General features: G+C 43.1%; 1 protein-coding gene across 1 annotated transcript; it reads left to right on the top strand.

Annotated features, from left to right (window-relative positions):
- Positions 1–2,287: 2,287 nt before the first annotated feature.
- LOC138527767 (matrix metalloproteinase-18-like) lies at positions 2,288–15,534 on the top strand. Its single transcript, XM_069639050.1, has 10 exons — positions 2,288–2,462; positions 5,240–5,481; positions 5,588–5,736; positions 5,852–5,977; positions 8,485–8,646; positions 8,852–9,020; positions 9,715–9,848; positions 11,399–11,558; positions 12,259–12,362; positions 15,185–15,534. Exons 1-10 carry the CDS (start codon positions 2,358–2,360, stop codon positions 15,283–15,285), a joined length of 1,452 nt encoding a protein of 483 aa, XP_069495151.1. The 5' UTR covers positions 2,288–2,357; the 3' UTR covers positions 15,286–15,534.
- Positions 15,535–24,666: the final 9,132 nt, after the last annotated feature.

The following is a 24,666-nucleotide window of genomic DNA, read 5'->3' on the forward strand; positions in this document are numbered from 1 at the left end:
GACCCATATCTGTGAATTGAAGAAAAATGTCATGTAGAAGATTTTTAATCTCATATCTTAGTTGGTCAGAAATGCAATTTCACATGGGTGGAGCTAGAACTCCCAGAAATGGGGCCAGGAAACCTGAGAACCAATAAAAAGGGAAGGGCTTAGGTCTTGTTTTGGGGGAAGAACAAGAGATGCCCAATCAGGAGTACCCACCAATGAGCCGGCACCTCACAACTTAGACATATTTCGGGTGCAGATAGGAGATTTTAAAACTGGACACAAAGTGGGAAAAGGTAGAGAGATTGACTAACTGATGGAGACAAGAAGGCCACTAGGAAGGTGAAACTAAAATCTGGACAGAACCAGTAAAGGGGCTGGGGCCCTCCATCATAAAGGGCAGAGAGAAGGATTGAGGCTGGGTGCTATCCATTGCCAGAGGAGAAGGGCTTTTGGAATACCATTTAAAACCATCCATCATACACACCGACTCCTTCAATCCAAAATCAGATGCACTAAAGCTGGAAGCTACAGCTTCCCTTTGATTGCTGCCAAACAGTGGAACTCTCTGGCACCCACTCTGAGAGCTGGACCCTCATACTGGGTATTCCGGAGATCCCTCAAAACTTGGTTGTTTGCCCAGGCCAGAGATCCCACCAAATGTAACTTGATGCTTTGTCTGCTCTAACTATTTCCTGGTTTACCATATGTTTTTGTTCCTTTGCAAGTAACTGGTCTCTGTAACAGTGCCTCAATGTCTATGGGTTGCTGTGTGCTTTATAGATTAAATAAATAAATACATTACCAGGGCCCATTTCTTCTAATGATTTCACCTGCTAATTTCTCGAATGCACAAACCCAGAGAGAATCAAGTGAGGAGATTTGTCCAACAGAACAAACCATTGGTGGGGGGGGCCTGTTTGAATTAATATCTTCCTCCTATTATTAGGTGGGCCGACAGAAGAAGATCCCTAATATTTAGTCAACAGACACTGGGGAGATCTTGGGGACATTCAATATCTTCAACATCATTCCAAGTGTGAATAATTATATAGTTGTTAAAGTGATTGTGGAACACTTATTACCCTTTTGCCAACCCCAAAATTCCATGCCCCTAAAGGGTAGGTGTGCAGTTAAGGAAACATAAATCCCAACTGTTCAACAATCCCTGAAACCTGCATTCTAGCAGAGGGGGGTGCACACTTTCAACTGAATCTTTGGGTCTGTGCTGTTCAGAGAAGTGTTGCCAGGTGTTAAGTAAAGGCACAAATAACTGATTTAAAAGCACACTCTCTCTACAGAGAGTGAATATGGAACTCCAAAGTGAAGGGGGATATTTTCTATGTTTGGTGAAAGAGCAAAGGTTTTCATCCTTTTCTTAAACATTGATAAAGAAATCCCATTCCATATATATTCCATGAGATGTACCAGTATGAGAAATTACAGATATGTAGGTTTCTACGTGTTGTGCAAGAGATCAGGCAATATAGTCAAATTGGTGCCTGCATTCCTGATGTATTGTAGAGAAGTAGAGTGCGCCCTCTTTCTGTGCCGTCCTTTCTGCACTGGGCGTTTTGGTGTGGCGCGTTTATCACTGGTCCCAGGGAATTATCCACACCGGGTTATTACTGTTTACTTAAACATATTGTCATCCTTAGCATTAATCAATGCTTTGCTTTGGATGACAGTACATATAAGGAAACGCATGCTCAGTGCATGGAGCTGTGCTTTAAATGAACGCACCATGTACACATAGATTGCTGTGTCCCGGATGTTATGTATGCTCCATGTACTGAGCGTGTACTGTTTTCCTTAAATATACCAAACCAGTGGTTACGTGAAAAAAAGGACCTCACTAAACATTACAGAAAATGTGAGTAATTGTGGTTAGTGGGAACGGGTCCAGGGTCGCAGCACTCAGGAGAGTAGGGAAATACTCCCACCGCTCACTTCTCTTTTTTTCTATAGGGGCACTAAAATCCATTCACACACAATCTACAATATTCTGCATTAAGCTCCTAAAGATCGGTGCAGGTACAGTTATTATTACTAAAATATATGTTATACTGACTGACTCTATACTTTTTTTTATAGAGAATACCTTGTTTGAAAGAAGGGTATTTCGTCCCGGACACCCCTCTTCCTGGGAATTAATCACGTTAAAGGATTGCGACATCGAGGGCTTTTGCGAAACAGGAGGTTCTTGTAAGGCGTTTGATGTGTTTTAACTTGTCCCTGGAGGAAGCGCGAGGCGTGACGCATGCTATATCCGACAGGACCTGTATAAAGGCTGGCAGAGGGGTGGACAGGCAGACACCCAGGAGAGCTCCACATTTCCCTGAACACAAGGACCACCAAAGAGGGAAGAGAAGATGAAGTCCTGCCCGCTGCTGCTGCTCCTGTGCGCGGCTTGCACACATGCCTTCCCCGCCCTGCCTGTGACCGCAGAACCCGAGGGAAACATCGAGCTGGCCCAGGTGAGTTCTGGCACCCCAAACCGATCTCAAAATATGTCTATATCGAGGCCAAGTTAAAATACCGAAATGTGACACTTGGGCTCTATGGTAAGGGTTGTTAATGGTGTGAGGACAGGCGTTACCAGCGGGGGTAGAACACCCACTCCGCACCAGTACAAGCGCACTTGGGCAAATGTCCCTACAACAAACAAAATGTTCTTTCAATGGATTTGTGTACAAGGGCAATGTTTGCCCTAGTCCTCGTCCTTTACTATGGTGCACATTGCACTTAAAGTATATTTTTGCTTAGGGAAATTGTTTGCCATAGTGTCAACACAAGCATCTTCCTTTTCATTGGGACAGACCTGAAATGGAAGTGAAACAGTGCAGCACAGTGCTTCTACGCCTCCATTTCCCATCTACCCCATGTTGCTGCAGTGGCGATAAAGGCTCTGCCGTGCGTTTCTCCTCTATTTTACTAGTGTGTTTTATTTTTTTGCCTGCTTCACAAATGTATTCCAACTGAATCCACCTCCCTTTTGCACCTGCTAAAGATCAGGCATTTTCCAGAGGAATCCGTTAGTAAACTGTGCCAAGACTAAAGGAAAGCGTAAAATGTACTCTTTCCTTCTCCCCTTCACCTTTTGAATGTTGAAATATGCACGCAGGAGACCCCGCAGCACGTAAGTGCTAACATTGGTGGTGGCGTGCACGCAATTTACATTACACATAAAAGCAAGCTGAACATTTCTGTAATTTGCACAACATGTCTGGTTATGGTTTGGCTTATCTCTCTCCTGCAATAAACGTTAGGGAATTACAGGTAGGAAACCTAACACCTTAGGGTATGCCAGCCTGGTAGTTTGCAAGACATGTCAGTGTACATGTTTTTTTTTTTAATATGACAATGGGTATGTTGATAATTAGGAATTTTACTTTTTTTGTATTTTAACTTTTTCCCTCAAAACCACACCGTAGTGCTAGAAAGACTATTTATTGCCAAGCACAGGCTGTTATCTGGGCACCGATGTGTGAGAGCGCTGAAGCTTAGGGACAGGGCAATAACACAATTGCTGTTGCCCAGGTGATACAAGATCCACTACGATGTACAGGAAGAAGCAATAGATAAGGAATGATTTGGCTCGGTTATACAATGAGGGTGTTTTAAAAAAATGGTATTAGTTAACGTTGGATAGACATCTGTCCGTTTGTATGGGACAATGGTGTTTGTTGTGGGAAAATCTTAGTAATGATGGCAAGGCTTGGGTGTAGTTTCAACCTGCCTCATTTGGTAGGGAACTGCGTTGAAAATGACAGTATTCTGTGTGTCTTTTGGGGGGAAGCCACCTCGAATTACCTGATTGTAAGCCTGCCCTGACTGAAGGCGTAGAGGCTGAGCAAGAGAGAGGGGGGACGGTCTGCTGAACAGGGGACGTTCCTAATGTTTTCCTCAGCTGATGGAAGCTGAACCTCAGGGAGCAGAGAAGGGAGAGAGGGCAGCCGAGGAGGCTAGATTTGAGGGCAGCAAGAGTGATCATTGCAATTCCAGCCTCCTCCCGTTGCTTATATAGTGGTCCTTGTCCAACTCTCGTCTATGAAAGTAAAGTCCATAACCAAGTAACAAGTGGTTTACGCTTCACGTTTACTCCCTGGGGGATGTTCATTTCATTTGGTGCCAGAGTAGGGACACGGAAAGGAATTAACGCTTCTGTTGTGCATTTCTACTATGCCATCAAAGTCCTCCTGCTTTTATGTCCGAGTGATATTTGTGTGGTAAACGGGTGGTTTCTCGTAGAATCTGCCCGTTTTTAGAAGTTGATAAAAGCAGGCAGATTCCATAAGAATCCACAGTAAATGCTGTCTGCCATGCATTGTATTACTGGGACCTGAAGGCATAAATGTGATTTTGCCTGTTTTTACACTTTGCTTTTCTGCTCTGTTTTGGAAATGCAGACAATTGCATGGCGAGGACCCAACAGCACATAATAATGTTGGTGGTATCCTCCATGCAATTAACACTTAATGTAAAATGATGTCCTATGTGTCCATCCTGACCCCAGAATGACTTCCAACATCTCTCAATTCCCTGGACAGGCTGGAGAAGCAACTTAAAGGTCATTCAGCACATTTTTAATTGAATAAGAAAGTGAAGAGGCAGCAAGAGCAATTTCAAACTAATAGGAGTGAGGTGGACACATCTCCAGGCTGCTATCTCCAGAAGGACTGCAGTGCATATGTAGAAACATATTAATTAGTTCCATAAAATGCAAAACAATAGCATGCTTTAATACCATGCTATGAAAATTGTAATTTCTATCACTTAGGCTGGGCACTAGAAGTACCCATTCCGCACAGTGGTACTGTTAATGGAACATAGTGGGCCTCATTAGAAGGTTGGAGGTAGCCTTGCATGCAAGTCCGGCACCCGCGAATGGGCAATTACCAGGGTATTCCGGCCCCGCCGGACCCCGGTAATAGCCCTTTCGCAGGTGCGCGAATTGGGTGATCCCCATTCCCATTTGAGCACTGTTCATCACGGTGCCTGTGCTACAAGCATGCTGTGCTCGCGGGTGCCTTTCATTCCGCCAGGACAGACATGACGGAATGAAAGGCACCCGCGACCACAACTCGGAGTTTGCCGGTCCGGATAAAACGTACTGGCAAGCTTACCGGTACCGTTGTATCTGGACCGGCAAGCTCGTAGTGTGTTCCTATGCAATGGCATGTATTTAATGAATCTGAAAGCCAAATATGGCTATTCTTGAATTTTTATGAATTAATGTCTAATGTGCTTTTAGGAGTACCTAAGGAAATTCTACAGTCTCAACACAGATGGAACACCAGTTGCAAGAAAGAAGGGCAGCCCTTTCTCTGAGAAGCTTCAGCAGATGCAAGAGTTTTTTGGCCTGGAGGTGACCGGGAAGCTGGACTCCAACACCTTAGAAGTTATGCACATGCCTCGGTGTGGAGTTAACGATGTCGGTGAATACAGCCATTTTGGTGGACGACCTGCATGGAGAACAACTGCTTTGACCTACAGGTACCCTCAGAGCTAAACATTTAAGTGCTTTGAAGAATGTGTTCTACTGTGTTCAGATGCACATGAATGGATCTAACATGTCGTCTTTCATTTCTATCTGAAACAGAATTTTGAACTACACTCCGGACATGGATCAGGCAGATGTGGATACAGCCATCCGGAGAGCCTTGAAGGTCTGGAGTGATGTGACCCCGCTGACCTTTACCCGGATCTACGATGGCACAGCTGATATCCAGATCTCCTTTGGAGCAGGAGGTATGACTAGACTGGTGTGCAGAGGTCATCCTGTCCTGTGTACTCTATGGGTGTATACGATGCCTCAGCTCTGTACTCCTGCAGATGAAGCTCATCTCCCATTTTCTATTTCCAGTGCATGGTGATTTCTACCCGTTTGATGGCCCTCATGGAACCCTTGCCCATGCCTATGCCCCTGGGAATGGGATTGGTGGAGACGCCCACTTCGATGAAGATGAAACCTGGACTGAAGAGTCAGCTGGTAGGTGATACCCATATCTGACAAATCCCCAAATGTGCCGTACTCATCGAATAGTGCGATGGTTGCATTTGTGTTGCATAACAAGGACTGATAACATCCACATTAGAGTAGACATTCCTCTAGGCCAATTTATGTTCCTTTTTAACAACGTAAACTTTATCTAATACTAGTATTTGAAATGTATTGACTTTTTGTGATTAATTTCCAAAAGGGCTTAAACAATGGTATACTTTTAAGCATCTCTGTTTCAAACACATCTATTACAGAGTTCGTTTGCGGGTTAATAATCTAGAATGTATAATTTAGAAGAAAACATCAATTTAAGGAAGTAAAAATTACAAGAATACCTCAGAACCATATAATCATTATTTAAAATTAATTGATCAGATATGAGAGTGATTACAGTCGCTATATAGAGTACTTTCTTTAAGTGTTCACTTGCTAATGCACACATAGAGATGTCAGTCCCAAGTGAAGAGACCATTGTGTAATTCATGCTTTAATCATATCTAATCTTTTGGCGTACTTTACTGCTAGACACACACAAGAGGTTCGACCACAATAGTCTACAAGACAGTACCTCATACATGCCCTGCCAATGTCTAAAGTGTCCTACACTTTTATCATTTTTATATTTTTCCTGAATAATTAAGTATTAAAAATACCAACTGATTGAATGTTCAATTACTCTCCGGTTTGCTATGAACATTGCCATTCAATTCATGTTCAAACGTTTTACTCAATAAATATAGGAAGTGCATAGACATGAATACATGAATACTGCAATACATGTAGCCATCCATTTCATTAATCCCGCTGGGACAGCTAATACCCATATAACTAACCTTTGTAATTAAATATTGTACCAAATTGAACAAAATGAAGAGTGAAGGGGTTCAAGCATCAGCCAGGGTGGTTAAGCATATTTCATAGTCAAATGCAAAGCATCACTTAATGCAGCATAACCTGTTATCTATTTCTTTTAATGGTCATTAGCATTTATGTATAGCATTACTATTCACACAAGTGGAGTAATTTAAATTGTGTATACTGAAGTTGGTTTTCAACCTAACAGAAAGTTGACCTGTGCAACAGCGAACTGTGCTTAGTCGATCTGGGCAGATTTAAAAGCCACAATATCGTGAGAGAGTGACAAAAAGTCAATATTAAAGCCAACAGTAAAGTGGACTAAAAGAAACAGGCTTTTACTTCTACACACGCCCGGATGGAGAGGGAATTCTGTGGATCCCACTTCTTGGTCTAGTTGACCAGCAGGAGCCCTCCGAGCCTAAACACAGTGGTCCCGATTTACAAATAAGTCACTGGGAGTGAAGCCTGCCTTGCTCTGGACTTGCATCCCGAGCGGTCTATTTAATTTGCAACAGATGTTCCTCTGAGTGATTGATGTACCTTTGAATTACTTTTTATTCACTGATTCACGTTAATCAAGAGACAGCCTAGTTCAGCATTAGCTGTTTTTCTTGTCATTTGTCTTCTCTTAAGGGCAACTATTTCCCTGAACACATTGCCATGCCTCTTCATTCTGGGACACGGTTACAATGTGCTCTAAGGTAACAAGCCAATGGTTACAGTCGCCCTTTTGTCAAGTGGTATACAACAGTGCATACAACAAGGACAAGTGCTCACAGTATGCATGCCATGCATGCACCTAACACAACAGCTGCGTGCTAGCCACTCTGCAAATGCGACCATGCCAGTAAACGCTAATGCTAGAAGCATAGGTTTCACTGAAGTTCCAAAGCGGAACCCACAATGTAAATCATTGACATTGAATCACAAAATGCAGGCCGCTTGCTATGATTGGTTATGCATGTGTAATTGGTGTTTTTCTCTCCTCTATCCCTGGAGTCACCACAGTCATTCTGTTAAGCAACTTCTAGGCCTTGTTTGCTACTCTGACCCGTGCAACATGGCTGTGAATCATTTAACAAATAGGCTGCTCGCTATGCTAACTTTGCTACATCCTATATGCTCCCCTGACTAATACCTTTCCACTGACCGCAGCATTTATATGCTGCCAGAGGGCAAGATTCATGCTCTGCCTTGCTTGGATAGCCTGGTAAGTCCAGATATACCCTCTAGATCCAGGTAGACAAAGATTGACTCTGGTGTTCTCACGCAGGCCTTAGGAGGCCCTCAGAAGATCAGGCAGACTCTGGAAGGTCAAAATAGCCCCTGGTAGGCCCAGGCATATGTTCAACTGTATGTCTCCTGTATCTTGCTCTAATGACAGCCTGTATTCAGACTGGCATTGCTCATTTAACATTGCTGCAGTAACTATTGTACTATCAATGACATTGTATTTGATTAGAGTTTTATAACACACTGTATTGTAGGCAAGCCACTTTAAAACACTTACATGGTTAGACAGAATATGTTCCGAAAATGTCATCTACAATAAATGCTAATAATGAAATAATCACATGATAAGCAGTGTCCTAGTACATATCTGTTTTTGATGATCTTTTCACACTTTGTTTTTTCAGGATACAACCTGTTCCTTGTGGCTGCTCATGAGTTTGGCCATTCACTGGGTCTGTCTCACTCCAATGACCGCAGGGCCCTGATGTACCCGACCTACTCCTACACCGACCCCACCCGGTTCCAACTTCCCCAGGACGACGTTGATGGCATTCAAGCCCTCTATGGTGAGCTGAACTCACACTCACCTTACTCTGTTCACTTTCCTACAATGAGCAATGTTGCTATCGCCAACAAATTGTATCTTCTTTAAAATATAATTACACAGCAAATGAAATATAAACACAAGTATGAGATGCTTTCACTGCATTCAATAGTATTACATAATATTTGACAGAAATTCTGAAAGAGGATTCGTTTTTCTTTGCTTAGGTGCATCCCCAAACCCAATTCCAAGAACACCAGCACCTACTAAACCAACTACCACACAAACGACACCCACAACCACCACTCCAGCCACTAGCCCGTCCAACTGTGACCCAACTCTTGTTTTTGATGCCATTACTACCTTGCGTGGAGAAATCATCTTCTTCAAAGACAGGTACGAGTTGATTTAACAAAAGAAACATTACGTTCACTGTAAAATGTGATGAATTGAGAATGGGCCGGAAATTGGTATATCTGAAAAATATACAATTGACCAAAAGCAGACGTGCTATCTATTTAAGGTCTATTAGCTCTGGGTACAGCTCAACACCCAGCCCCTCTCTAAATGATAGGCTACACGGTTACAAACAGGCCGGGTTAATTGAATTTGCCAAAAGTTGAACTTGTTAGATGTCTGAGTGTTCTTCACTTTGTTTGCGAAATCCAAATTATATTTATTTCGCTGATCATTTTGCTGAAGACGAAGAGGGAGCACATTTGCTAAAAAGAGAACAATTAGGTTTGGTGAAAAAGATTGTTCTTTAAGAACACAGTTTTTCGCATAAATCAAAGTAACACATACAACGCTCGTTTATTTACGACTGGTATTCTTTCATTCAATAAAATGATTTATTAAATACACATCACTTGTTTGAATTAGAGTGGAGATACTTTCCAAATCATTTTGCAGAAATAGCAGTTTTTTAGATTTTCAAAATGATTCTCTATTTGCAAAGTAGGTTTGTCTAGCCTAAAACCAAACCTTGCTACTTTATCCATCTTAATCATTAAAGGCAACCAAGTGCTTCACCGTTATTATCATTTGCAGAAATGTGAATTAACCTTAGAAACGTATTGTTCCAAAACAGCCTCTTCTGGCGGAAGGTGCCCCAGACCCCAGAGGTTCATAAATATGCAATTGCATCATTCTGGCCATCTTTGCCATCTGGGATCCAGGCTGCCTATGAAAATCAAGAGAAGGACCAGGTTTTCCTCTTTAAAGGTATGTTCCTGTTCTCGATCAGCTGCGTTTTGCCAAGTCTGCAATGATCTTTTTGTACCGAGAAATTCAATGCACTTTCCTGTTGCTTATTTCTGATCTGATTTATACACTAAGGGCCTGAGTACAAAGCCTTATTAATGGGGTTTTCCCCATTCAAAAACCCTTTTGTAAATCAGACCCTAAAGGTGGAATATTTTGAAATGTCTCAAATTATGGAAGTTGCCAATTTTGCAAGGGAATTCAGCTGCGTAAAGTGATGCACCTGCTTTAAAAAAGGCTGTTTAAGTGGAAGGTCTCATGGTTGAATCCTAAAACGTTAACTCAGCTTCTCCTCCAGTGGATGATAACATGAATTCCAGCAAGCTTGAGTGTAATAACATATTATCAGAGTGTTTTCAAACGTATGCATTATGATACGTGAATACTATCCCGTTGGGCAGCTCATAGATTCAGCACTCACCTCTGACAACGGAGAAGCTTGCGCTTTGCAAATATTAACTTAAGCAGGGACATATTACCAATGTATCCTACTGAAGTTAATACATTGAGTACCATTCAATTGAATAATAACAATTGTTGCAGTAGATGAAATCAGGAGGAATTCAGTCTATAGTGCTAAATTACAATGGCCCTCATTAGGACCCTGGCGGAAAGGGGTTTACGCCGGCGTAAAGCATGGCGTACCTTTCCGCCAGACTACGAGTTCCCGTAGCGCCATGGTGATTTTTTCGCCTGCTTTTTGCAGGCGGAAAAATCCATGGCGCTACGGGACTTGTTGTTAATTACGCCACCGTAATTTACGGTGGCGTAATTAACACCTTCCCCACTCCCATTATACCCTATAGGGCAAAAATGGGAATGGGGAAGGGTAAATGGGGATTGGGGACTTACCGCCCCGCCAAGGTCGGAATGGGGCGGTAAGTCCGCCAACCCCCATGGCGGAGTTGGCAGCTTTGCGCCATGGATCATGGTGCAAATTGCACCATGGTCCTCCGCCAGGGTCGTAATGAAGGCCAATATGTTTTACTTATGTATCAGAGTGCTATATTAGTTCCTTCTTAATGCTTGCATGGTCTGTGTTCTAGTGACACCCTCGTAATATGAACATAGTAAAATCAATCATTAAATGCAGAAAGAATCCAGCATAGTGCCTCAATTGTTGGACTTCAGTTTTGCTTGGCACTGTTAATGAGAAGGTATAGGTTATCGGAAACACTAAACCCTGATGTCCACATGAATGTAGCAGATAAATAATTGGCAATAATTGACAACTTTACACTTCGCATAGCATTACATAAATTGATGAGGATGTTTTAATACTTTTAAATGTGGTTTGAGAAAGGATCTATAAGCTTTTCATTAACAAATGGTGCATTGTCATAAATAAAAGGCAGCATCATGGTGTATACAAAAATCCTAACATGCAGCACTGTGGTTACTTTGACATTGGGAAAGCTGCCAAAATCAGCCGTTAGTAGTTCTGACATGTTCCCGATAGGTAACCTAGGACATGACATTGTGCTAATGATCATGACATCTGTTGTATCTAGGATCCAAATACTGGGCTCTTCAGGGATTTGACATACTGCCAAGTTACCCTAAAAACATCTACAAACTTGGATTCCCAAAAACTGTGACGCGGCTTGATGCAGCGGTGCATCTTCAGGACACCGACAAAACCTACTTCTTTGTAGGAGAACAATACTGGAGGTAAGGACAGAGAGCTTTATCGTTGGGTTTACATAATAAGTGCTCACAGAAAAGCAGAGGTTTCCCATAGTGATTCTGTCGAAATTGTACAACTGAGGAACATAACACTTTCTTTCACAGCATTCCATGACCTTACACTTCTAAATCTGCCGAAAGGGTAATGCCTAGAGATGACCTATCACTTTCATCAGTCCTATGTTAAGGATATCTAATTGGACTCATGGTCATTCAATAACAAACATCTATTTCATTTATGAGAGATGTCTTGAATAGAAGATCAAGACATCCCCAACTTGGAAATCATGGTCCATAGTTTCCAATAATAGGGCATCAAGAACAGAAAACTGTCAAATTCGTATAGCAATATTTGCTCTTCACTAACCTTCTGAAACCTTTTGTTTTATCTCAGGGCTTTTGATTTATTTCACCACTGTGAATGTTCTAATTAGCAATGTATACTGAATATACCTGTAATGGGGAATGGTGCTCAAAAAGTGCATCATAGTTAATTGGAATGCTGTTTTTCCTCACAGGAAACCACAACTTTTGATTGACATTCAGTTTAAAATTTTTATTGTAAAGGGTAATTCTTTTTTTTTTAAAATGTGTGTTGGTTTATGAATAATTGCCAAATTCAACAAATGAATGATTGATTCTTCAAAGAAGACATTACATTTTTGCTCCTAATCATTTCTTTTAGTTATGATGAAGCCCGTCAGGTCATGGACAAAGACTCACCACGAAAGATAGAAGATGACTTCCCAGGAATAGGCAAAAAAGTGAATGCTGTTTTCCAAGATAATGGTAAGCAGAGGAATCAGTTAAAACTATCAACACCATTAAACAATGGGGTATTGTGAAGAAACTATCACATTTTAGTACACATAGTGCATCACCTGTGAAATTAGTTCTGGTATTAGGGCATTTGTTGCCCTGAAATTATCCATGTGGAGTTGTTGGCTTTTGGATTTTTTTATGGATATGCGTTGTTCTTGGTGAAATAAGGCAAATAAGATTGTTGGCATACCACTGTCCACATTCATCTATCAAACTTTGTCCAGTTTCAGTACATTGAAGAAAATAGGTTAAAAAACGAACATGTTCATGCTGTTTTATTTTCGAGAACTGTGGATTTGTGTTACAGAAAAGATTTGTTTATGTTTACAGACTTAGTTTATAATGTCCATTTTAGAGTTATAAATTGACCACCCTGGAAGGTTTTGCCCACAGACCACCTCATCCACATATTATTGCCTTATAGTATGAGGGAGGGGTCATTATCGTGGCCAAAGGCCACGCGTTGGGGAAGGGTCACTATCCCAAGCGATAATGACCACTCTCGAGGGCTACAAGGCTATTAGCACCTGCTAGTTTTAACAACACATGTTTTGGAGTATTTATGGTGCTGTTAAAAATTGTGCTTTAAGAGTGGGTAAAGTAAATAAACAGAGCTAGTGAATTAAATGTGTTTTATTTAGCAATATTTTTTAAATATGGATGTCGTCATAAGTTAAGCATTTTAATTGCAACTTGGTTGAACTGGAACAGGTTTACTATGAACAAGCATTAGGTGTAAAGGGTTTCTACATAAGAAGGTGAAAGCATTTTGCAATGTTTTATCTTTCTGTTTCGTGTGTTAAATAGCATGTTGCAGCAGAAAGGAAGGTCCTCTAACCGAGGAATTGTCCTGTTGAAACAAATTCTTGCCTGAAAATTGCATTGTTTTTTCCCTGTTGGCTTCTGAAGAACAAATGTTCAGAATGAAGTCAATTCCAGTCGTTATTGAGTACACTCTAAACATTCAGATTGGCTCTGAGGGGGTCAGTAACGCTATCCATCTGCTAATCACCTCTATGGACTAACCAAATATGGGACAGTAAAGATGATTTAAAGTGCATTTTTTGGTATCACTAGGCACAACAAGGCACAGCATAAAAAAGTAATTTAAATGAAATACATCTCCAACCCAAACACAGCACACTAATGCTTAATAGACACACCTTGCTGCATATAACTATCCATATAAAATATTTCCCATACTTAAGTGCGAACTGTGACGGTAAAGGGGTCACAAAACACCATAGCTGGTCTTAACATGCTCACACACCCATGGAAAGATGCCACTCTTCATTTGAAACTGCAATCCATCAATGCAGTCTCTAGAGAAAGTATTCCCTGTAGTAGAGGTGGAAACCAGTAACTAGATGTCTTTCTAACTCAATTCATGGCTTCTTCATCGATCCGTCAGAATCTGTGGCCATTTTACAGAAGTGTTGAAGCAGTGTAAGTGCAATTTTGCATGATATTACCCCTACGGCAAAATTGCACCAGTTCAGAAAAACATGTTTTTTCAATCCAGTCTATCACCAGGAAAGTGGTGCCTTTTGCTAATACTATTCCTTATTAGCACTAGGGTAGTGATCTGCAATCTATGGCTCTCCAGATATTTTGAACTATGATTTCATGATCCTTCACCATTGACTATTCTGGCTAGAGCTGATGGAAGTTGTAGTGCAATACATCTAGAGAGCCAAAGGTTTTAGACCCCTGCACTAGGGCAAACATTGTGCTGGTGCAAACATGCATTGAAATAATGCATTTGTGCACTATTGTGAGTTTTTCCATAGTACTAATACGAGGCCTCATTACGAGTTTGGAGGTAGCCATGGTGCTATTAGTGCCATGGCTGCCTCCAAAATCTTGTCCAGGTCCGGGGTCCTTGAATGAGGAATTACCGGGTCATTCCAACCTTGAAGGACCGGGTAATTCCTCATTCAAAAAACCCATCCCCATTCCCATTCGAGCCCCCATAGGGCTCAATAGGAATGGGGATGGAGCTAATAACGTGCCCGTTAATAACAGGCCTGTTATTAGCTCCCTGGTCTCCTTGCGGGACCCGCAAAGGACGTCTGGTCTGACCAGATGTTCTGAGCGGGTCCCGCAAGGGAACCTCGTAATAGGGTGGAATGGGTTTACCGGCACCGGCACCATTACCTGGCGCCATTAAACCCATTCCGCCCACATCGTAATGAGGCCCACTATGCAAAATTGCACTTCCACTATTGCAATGTTTTTGTTTTTTAATATGGCCCCAGATGTTATCTTTCATATCCAAGCAGAATATGTCCATAAACTATTTACTGCAATGTTGTTAAAACATTGTTTACCCAGCTATTCAAGTTATTGGTATCTCTTGTGAAAATGGCAGCTAAGCCAACCAACCACATTCACCTTAATATATAAATTAATCACTTCATTAGAGAAAACTGTTTGAATTTCGTTTTTCAATGCGAAACAACCGATTCTCTAACAAGATGCACCACTCAGTATCACTCAGCTTGGTCATAATCTTAAAATCAAGCATTTCTAAATATACCAACATTGCTTAAATCATAATCAGCCATCATTACAGCAATCTATTCCTTGGCCCAAAAAAATGAGCCCTCTCAATTGAAGTTTCTACTGAAGGACTGTTGATGCAAAAGCATCCTTGTGATCCATACATGAAGTGGTTTAGGCTTAAGAGAAAATAGAATGTGTATTCTCAACCTGTATTATTTAAAGAGAGGTCATTTGCACAAGTACCCATCCAATATAATTATAATAATTCCCTTTTTTCTTTGTAGGACTTTTGTACTTCTTCAGCGGGCACAAGCAGTTTGAGTTCAGCATGAAGTCTAAGAAAGTCACTCGCACACTGGAGACTACCAGCTGGTTGGGATGCTGAGAGGACTTCAGAAGAAGGATGAAATGGAAAGGAACTCGTTTTTCAAAAAGTTAAATAATATTTTTATAGAAATGTTTTCTTTTTCTAACAGCACTGGTTTACATTTCAGAAAACGCTTATAAACTATGTAAATATTTGTTTCTGGTCAAGATATTTGTAAAGAGTATTGTTAAATAATTTATTACTTTTGTATGTTTGTGCAACTTATTTATACATTTGTCAAGAAAAAATAAATTATTTATGACTAAACATGTTTGATATATATTTTGTCTGTTTGTTTATTTGTATAGCGCTCCAGACCCAAGGGTATATGGGCGCTTAAAACATCAAGTTACAGGCAAAAACATCAGGTTACAGGCAAGGATGAGGAACATTTGTACAATTGTGAAGCATATGTATATTTGACAAGAGAGCAGTTAGTGCAGAGATAGGAACAGGCAGACATAGTAAAGGATACATTCTTACATTAGGTCTACATGCATATATAGGTGGCTATTTGTTGAGTAACCAAGAGATGACCTTAGTTCGGAAAGGTTGGAAGGTGGGGGTGGATTTGAAATCCAGTGGAATGGTGTTCCACAGTTGTGAGGCTAGAGCTGGGAAGCTGGATCCGCCGGCTCTTTTAAGGGAATATTTGGGCACCGTCAATTGTAGTGTGTTAGAGGATCTAGTGGTTCTAGTATTCTGTCTTAGTGTGAATTTGTTGGTTATATAGGGCGGGGCTAAGTGGTTAAGAGCTTTGTAGGTGAGGCAGATGGTTTTAGGTCTATTTTCTGTTGGATAGAGAGCCATTTGCATGAGATTCTTGTGGCCGAGATATGTTCTCTTCTGGGAATATTTAGGGCGGCACGGAGTGCATTATTTTGTACGACTTGCAATTTATTGATTACCGTTTTGTTGGCCCCTACATAAAGGCTATTACAATAATCCAGTTTGGATTGTATAAGTGCTCTGGCTACGGTGAGGCAGTTGTTGGGGGAGATCAGCGGTCTGCAGGCCCTAATTCGCTTGCCAGTGTAGGCAGTGGCTGAGGCGGTCATATTAATTTGTTTGGCAAGGTTGGTATTCGTGTCTAGGTAGAAACCAAGGGTTTTTACACTTTTGGCGATGGGAATGGTGTTACCGTCACTGTTGAAGCTGGTGTAGTTGGGACTGAATTTCCGGATGGTGTTGGGTGAGCCGACAAGGAGCAGTTCGGTCTTATCATCATTCAGGCAGAGGCCATGTGTGGCCGTCCATGCCTGAATGATGGAGAAGACTTCATTGATCCGGTTGGTGTCCGACTTGTAATTGCCGGATAAGGTGATGAGTATCTGGGTGTCATCTGCATAATTCGTGTAGGTGACACCCAGATGGTCCAGTTTGTCGAAAAGGGGCTTTGTAAATATATTATACAAAGTGGGAGAGATACAAGATCCCTGTGGGACACCGCAAGTAATGGGGATAGGGTCGGCCGCTGCTAGGGGTGAGAAGACCCACATGGTCCTGTTGTCCAGGAAGGATTGGATCCATGTGACCGCAGAGTGGGAGAAGTGTGCTGCCGATGGCAAGTGGTGCACAGGATTTTGTGGTCAACCAGGTCAAAGGCAGCGGAAAGGTCGAGGAGAAGAAGGATGGCCGTCTTACCTTTATCTTTGAATTCGTCTATCTGGCATTTGAGATCAACAAGAGCCGTTTCTGTCCCATGTTGAGGACGAAAGCCAGATTGGCGGGTTCCTAGTAATTGGTTTGTCTCAAGGTAATCCTGAATTTGTAGGCCACTCTGTCAAGAATTATTAGTAAGAACGGGACAGTGGTAATGGGTCTATAATTCGTGGGTATATCTCGATCGAGAGTTTGTTTGTTTAGCAGAGGTAGGACCCAGGATTGTTTCAGATTACTAGGGACCAAGTTATTGGAGAATGACAGGTTTATTAATTTGGTGATGAAGGGGGAGAGATCCCTGGCTGCATCTTTTATGATCTGTGCGGGGCAGCTGTCCCCCTTACAGTTCAAAGGTTTCAAAGATGCTATAGTTTTTTGTACTTCAGGTATGGATACCTTTTTAAAAGTAAAGCCTGAGCTAGTGGTGGAGGGTGGGGGAAGGGTGGGGCTGGAAGTAGGGCCATGAGTGAGTTGTTGTCGTTTGTTGTCAATTTTAGTTTGGAGCCCTGAAATTTTGTCAGCAAGGGCATTCTGGATCCCTGCGCACCATGGTTTATCCTTGGTGCAAGTATCTGTGGGAGGAATGGGGTTTTCTAATTCCTTTAGGATGTTAAAGAGCTCCTTTGTGCTAGAGCTTGCCTGAGAGATCCTGCAGTTAAGAGATTCTTTCTTATCACGTGTAATCTCATTTTGCAGAGAGTGGAGATATTGGTGAGGTTGGTTCTGTTATTCACTGAAGGCACCGATTTACATAGAGATTCAAGTTTACTTTTTTGTTGGCGGAGAAGTTTGAGCTCCGGGGTGTACCAAGTGTTCAGGTGCGCTTTTGGTTTCCCTTTGCGCATTTTTAATGGTGCAATGATGTCTATGGCTTTAGCCATGGAATCATTATAAACATTGACCAGTAGGTTCAAGTCAGTTGTAGCTGGTAGTGCATTCAGAGTGGGGGTCACCAAGGGTATTAAGGCTTCCGCTGTGATGTTACTCATTTTCCTAGTTGGGCAGGCCGGTGCAATTGCAGGCTTTTTATGCCATGCTCCTCTAATGCAGTGGCTAGGGCAGTGGCTGGGGTGTCGAGAGGGTCATTAAACCCAAGATTAAAGTCTCCGAGTATAATCATTTGTGCTTATGGTTTTTTAACTTTCGGCAACTAGTGCGGTGATGTCTTCCTCAAATGAGCCTGGTGGGCTCGGGGGTCTGTAAATTAGATGCATCATGATAGTACTCTTGGGGGAAGTTTGTAATTTGACTGTGAGATGCTCACATGATTTGAGTGGAGGAGAGGAGGCTAGTCTAATATCAAGCGAGGGCATGAAGATAATGGCTACACCACCTCCTCGAGCGTTAGGTCTACCTACTCTGAGGATGGTGTAGTTATCAGGGATAGCTAAGGTAAGAAATGGTCCCGCAGCATCATGCAACCAGGTTTCGGTCACAGCGGGGAAGTCCAGGTTGTTAGTTAGAATAATGTCGGCGACTTCTGTGGACTGGGTGACTAATGATCTAACATTTAGAAGAGCTCCTTTTAGAGTAGGAGGGGTGGAGTTGAAGGGTGTTACCGTGTGATTGTTAGTCTTGTCGGGTAGTTTAGCTGGGCGTTTACTGGTTCTGTAGTGGGTTCTAGCACCAAGTCTGTTGTTACGATCGGTAGGGCTGACGGTGGTAGTTTGGGAGAAAGTTAGGTTTGTAGTTATGGAGGGGCTGTAGTCCAGGGTGGGGCAAGGGGCTCTCGTGTCGGTGGGGTTCCGCTTGGGGATATCTGAGTTCTTATTGGCTAGGACATCAGAGAAGTGTGCGTAGCCAAAGGAAGGATCGGCGGAATGTGGGACCGGGAGGAAGGCTGGTGTGGTGGGCAAGAAAGGTGTGGGGCAGATGTTAGGGTGATGTCTTGGGCAGACAGGTCTGGCTAGACCATTTTTATGGGCTATGTAGTTATTACCAATGCAGGGTATCATGCTGTGCATGACACAAAAGGTTTAGTGTCTGAAAAATAGCCATGTGATTTCTTCTAGCATGGACTAAAGTCCAGCGAGACCTAGAAACCTGAACTGTTTCTGCTACAAGAAACGATTTGACTGAGAACTTTATTGTCCAGAGCAGTAGGCAACACATTTTGGTACATATGGTGCCTAGTTAAAAAAAACAGGCAAAAAAGCACAAAGCGTTAGCGCCACTGCTAAGATTGCGGCAGACAAAACTAGTGAAAGGGAAACTGTTTCACACAATAATGCAGAAACCAACGGCAGAAAGGAAAAACTCTAGCACTGGCCACACGCACAACACTCGCCCAGAGCAGAAAAAGATACTGCCAGGGCCCCAAATTGTGCCATGACGAGAAGCGCTAAACAAGGGATTGCATGGCATAATGAACTTACCAGTAATCTTCATTACTGCCACTCTTACTCTTCCTCATCACATTACTTACACTATGAAGGCACTCTGTGAATACCATTCACCGGCAATCCTCATTACTCCTACTCCTGCTCTTCTTCATCACAGTATTTACACTACTTAGGCACGTCGTAATAATCATTCACCAGAAATCCCCAATACGCCTACCCTTATTCTCCTTATCACAGTACTTGCACTAGGAGTGCACTCTGTGACAATCACTCACTGGTAATCCCCATTACTCCCACTGCTGCTCTTCCTCGTCGCAGTTTGTACCCTATGAAGGTGCTCCATGACATTTATTCATCAGTAATCTCCATTACTCCACACCTGCTCTTCTTCATCACAGTACTTACATTATGAGGGTGCTCAGTGATAATCATTCACTGGTAATTCCCATTATTCTTACCCTACTCTTTCTTGTTACAGTACGTACACTATGAATGCTCGCTCCAACAATCATTCGCTGTTAATCCTCATTACTCCTTCACCTACTCTTCTATGTCCCACTACCCACTCCACAAAGCATATCAAATACGAAATATCGGACTGACACACACTTATACCAGTAAGCATTTACATCGCCTCTGCACAACGGAAGACTGGCCATTGTATGGAGAGTTACAAGCACCTTCCTCCTCCAAAGAGAGAGAGAGGGAAGTGTAGAGGTCATTCCTCACAAAATCAGACCAATAGGAAAGGGGTGCAAATCCATGCACAATGGATAGGCACATATGGACTCTGTTCAACAGGCCTTTGTCAGGAAGCACAAGGCCCCTAGCCATGGACAGTCCAGACACACCCAGAGAATCACAGAAGCAACAGGCAATGGCTGGAAAAGAAAGCAACCCTTGCCCAACTCCCAGTGCCCTGATGAATAACGGGGCAAGACAGAGGTTCAGCACTGTGGCTGCATAAAAAAACAACAACAGCTACCCTATTCACAGAGGTATACAAACAGGCAAAGCCTTTCAGAAACACCCCCATCCAAGAATACTCCACCGACATCTGACCAGACATAGTGCAAGTGTGAGACTGGCCAACCATTGCAGAGGGGGAACCAAAGGGATTAAAAAGGGATGCCGGGGTCCGAGGGGACTACTGAGCACCAGGGCAGGTACTCCCAAAGAAGCAGGTAACGAGGCTTGGTCCAATACAACTGCAGGGCTCCTTCCTCAATTCATTCCTGATGCTGTTGACCTTTGTTGCTCATTCCTGGTGCCCTGTCCTTTTGCAGGCCTAGGGATATCCATCTGTTGCACTTGCCACCCACAGTCCTGCACATCCCTGGTGCTCTGTTCAGCTGAAACTGCAGGGATGATTCAGATACGCCCAGGGATTCCCTCCCTCTCCTGAAATCTAAGCCCTGCAGGCACTGTAGGGGACCTCACAAACTGCATACTCAGACCCACAAATATCTGTAATGAGATCAACCATTTTGGAAAACAATAGACCAGGCCAGCTGGAGGACAGAAAGCACAACAGGTGGGTCATGGGAATATCTAGGAGGTTTCTACTGTTGGCTTATAAGGGGGAGGGCGAGAAGAAAAGTTACAAATTAATATTTTTGGGTAAAGGGCTCTGTCTTACTGTGGTGAGTAAGAGGGATGTGGAGGAAATAGCTGCCCACTCAACCCAGAAGTACCAGTCAAAGACAATATGTGAGTGGATCTATCATGCAAGTGCTCAAAATAGAACAAGCAGGTGCACCAGAACGAGGGACTGGTTAGCGAGTGTCACCCCAACAAACAGCACCATGATGTGAAGCCAATGATATCACAAACAAGTCAAACTACAGTACTCATGGTAGTGGTGCCTGTGCAGCTCTTGACTCTGAGAAAACATTGCTTCCACTTAAATATGTAGTCAGAATACATCTGTTGGAGCACATGTGTGCACATTGGATTCTCAAGGAGGAACCCTTCAAAACAGAATGTGCCAATATTGATTAAGCCACTTGGAGCCCACTCTTGGTTACTTCACAATTACAAGCACTTTCCAGATGTCAATTGTGACATGAAGGTGCCATGACTGAGGGAGCTGTGGATGATTGTGTGCTAACGGACAACTACTGCAGTTGGAAAGGCCAGGAGTATGGATAAAGGAAGGATGGCCACCATGGACAATGCCCCTGTCACTGAACATAGCCAGTCACTGTTGATGATTCATTTGCATGTGAGCCCATGTAATACAAAACATGAATACACATCCCATAGCATTGAATACTCTATGGACCAATGCATCTGTGTGTTGTGGACACACTACTGAGGATAATATCTGTTGCTCTCTTGGGCAATGATGCCAATGCATCATTTGCATCATTTGCACATTCCACTGGACATCAGATAACTGTTAATTGAGCACACTTACCTCAGGTGGATGGTTACTCCTCCTCTAAAGTTTTCTCCATTGCAGAGAATGAGGTCTTCATTGTATGAGTCTTTGGAAGTACAAGGCTACCGGGTGTGTTAACACACATGTGAATGGTGGTTCACATTGTCAGCAACACCATTGAATACTGATTGGAACTGCCACCTTTAGTTACGGTATTTTCATAAACATCGCCCCATGAGAGGAGAATATATTTTAGGATTACCTGACAGCCAACACTCAGAAGTCACTGAATGATCCCATAGCCTGTTTGCTGCCTTACCCATGCATGTGGAGGACTGGGGTGGTGTGACTCACGTGAAAGTACATTTTCACATTTAACAATAATTACATTATCATTGGACACCCAAGACAGAGGGTTTTTAGGGTGTTCATGAGGAGGAACGGGACGGAACCTTCAATGTGTTGACAAAACTGTACACTGTGATCGGTCCAAGTGATGAAAATGCACTGTTACAGCAATGCCATGAACATGGAAGACAGTCAGGAACAAGGTGTTGGTGTGAATTGGAAAAATCATGGTGAGCAAGTCTGAGCAGTCTCCAGTTGAACATTGAATGTCGTTCAGTGGGAATGACATGAAGATCAAGCTGACCATGTATGTAGTTGAAAGTGGTGTATACAGGGTCCACTGCCCCCCTGTCTATCAGCTCGCCTGTGGCGCCACATTCCTTCCTACCGCAGCCCAATCGTTAGTTCTTACTGCATGCTAATAATCATGCTGACCTCTGGGACTTTAATCACCTGCCATTGGTCAGCACACATTGAGAACAACACAAGACATCCTGAGCATGTGGGAAGGAAGACATTCACACGGCGTCTGACCAATGAGGTGCTTCATGGGCATCAGGGAGAGCACAAGATTCTTATTGCTTTTCAGGGATATCAAAACTTACATTATGATTGGCCCCTTTGCATATCATCCCTCGCCCCCCATATATCTTGCCAGATCTACCTGTCAAGGGGTAGTTGGAAACCACTGATCATGCCTTGACTGCACCTTCCCAAATAAGTGTCTGCATGCTTAATTTCTGCCAAGTCCTGGCAAGCGTCCCAGGATTTGGCTTGCGACCTTGTGTGTATCAACTGATTCTGCTACCAGTGCTGACCATCTCCTGGGAACAGCCGGTTTGTGTGCTTCTTTCCCCCCACCCCCTTGTGTCAAACGTTTGTGCCTTTTACTTGGTGACCTACCGTGCAGAGTCTGTCTGGACCCTCCCAATGCAGTCTACTCACCTGTAGTTTTCACCTGTTTCAACAAGTGCAGCATCACCCTCTACAATTTGCACAAGTGTATACATTACGTGTGTGCCTCCTAGGTCCCCCCTCAAGCACCTCCTCCTGCCTTCAGTCCTCTAGTGCCTTAGGCTGTGTTCGTGCTCTAGGCACTCAGTGCACAGCCGTCATTGATGCCCTGTCCCCTACCGGGGGAGCCTTCCCCCTCTCCCATTATTCCTGCAACTGTTAGATGTGCCCCCCTAGGCACTGCTGTATCAGCATTATTGTTACATTCCCCCCTTCAATTGATCTATCGATCAACACTTTATTGTTACCCTATAAATGTTCCCACCTTCTTCTTTATACCCCTCCGAGTGTCCCCTATAACCAAGCACTCCCTCCCACCTTGTGAACAGGCCACCCAGAAGGTGTCATAGGGCCTCATTACGAGTCCGGCGGTAGCCATCCCGAAAAAACGACAGGCTGCTGTCGGACCAGAAATACAATTCCACCTCCATGATTGCCGAAATCACCGGGGCATTACAACCCTGTTGACCCGGTAATTCCGGAGGCAGAATCCGGAAATCCCCTTTCCATGGAGTCCGATAATTCCATTTATGACAGAGCCGGTGTTTCTATTTCCACCTGCAGACGGGTGGCGTTACTCCCGCCAGGTCAGACCTCTGGGATGCTTATTCTCCCTTGTTTTGCCCTCCTTCCCCACCTCATTAGCCAACATTATATTTTGAACCCTTTTCTTTGCACCATTACAGTTTTTGATGATCCAATGTCTTGCACAGATGGCAAAAAGCATCATGACAAGCATGGGGACAGTTATTTTAAACAACAAAGACAAACACTCTGGTGCCTAGGCAAACAAGGAGTTCAACCAACTGTCTGATGTTACATCCACCGTCTCTTTAATCATTTTTTCATGCATTGTACAAATCTCCTTGACCGCCTCTGTAAATGTCCTTTTCGTTGCATCATTAGTGGGTACTTCCATCCAGCAACTGATGCCGATCTTGTGGCAGACCCCTCCCTCCATTGCTGTCATTAAATCGAGAACAAAATGATTCTGAAGTGCTACCAACCGCAGGGCTCAGAGTTCTTCTCTTACTGCGTTCAGTCCTTTCTCAGTCACGTTTACCAGCTGTAGCCCTTCATACCAGATGATCTGCAGCCACTTGGCATGTGTAGCTGCTTACACCCCAGGTAGCAATAACGATGTAAAAAAAATAAATGCCTTATTAAACAATCTTAAGTGCTGCAGGATGGTATCCATATCCAGACCTTGTGGGGATTCTTTAGACACTAATTGCTACTTATTTTGCTCCTTGTCTTCTTGCTTTCATCTCCATCTTTTCTTTGCTCATTTACCATCCTCCTTCACTGTAGTATAGAGGGGTCAATAAACAGCAGTAAGTCAGCTCAAGGCTTGATCAAATCAGGGTTGTCAAGCATGATAAAACTGCACACTCCCCCTAGTTCGTAAGCAACTGGGCATATGCCTTATACCCACAGGCCCACCATCAATCCTTCATCACCGCCATCCCACTCTACAGTCCTGAGAAGCTCATTGTCTTCTGGCAGCTAGTGTTCACCCCCAGCTTAGTCGCCCCCACTGCTCTGAAACACAAAGAAAGGTGTGTAAGAGGCTTTATATTGATTGATTGACATCTCTCCTCTATCCAGGTCAAAACCTGCACATTCGTATTCCAAATGCCAGACAACTTT

This window comes from Ambystoma mexicanum, chromosome 7q, assembly GCF_040938575.1.
Source record: "Ambystoma mexicanum isolate Mex_15411 chromosome 7q, UKY_AmexF1_1, whole genome shotgun sequence".
Lineage (NCBI taxonomy): Eukaryota > Metazoa > Chordata > Amphibia > Caudata > Ambystomatidae > Ambystoma > Ambystoma mexicanum.

Coding starts and splice junctions, on each gene's coding strand:
- LOC138527767 (XM_069639050.1), top strand. CDS start 2,358: ATGAAGTCCTGCCCGCTGCTGCTGCTCCTGTGCGCGGCTTGCACACAT. Junction 2,463..5,239: donor GAAACATCGAGCTGGCCCAG/GTGAGTTCTGGC, acceptor ATGTGCTTTTAG/GAGTACCTAAGGAAATTCTA. Junction 9,849..11,398: donor CCAGGTTTTCCTCTTTAAAG/GTATGTTCCTGT, acceptor TGTTGTATCTAG/GATCCAAATACTGGGCTCTT.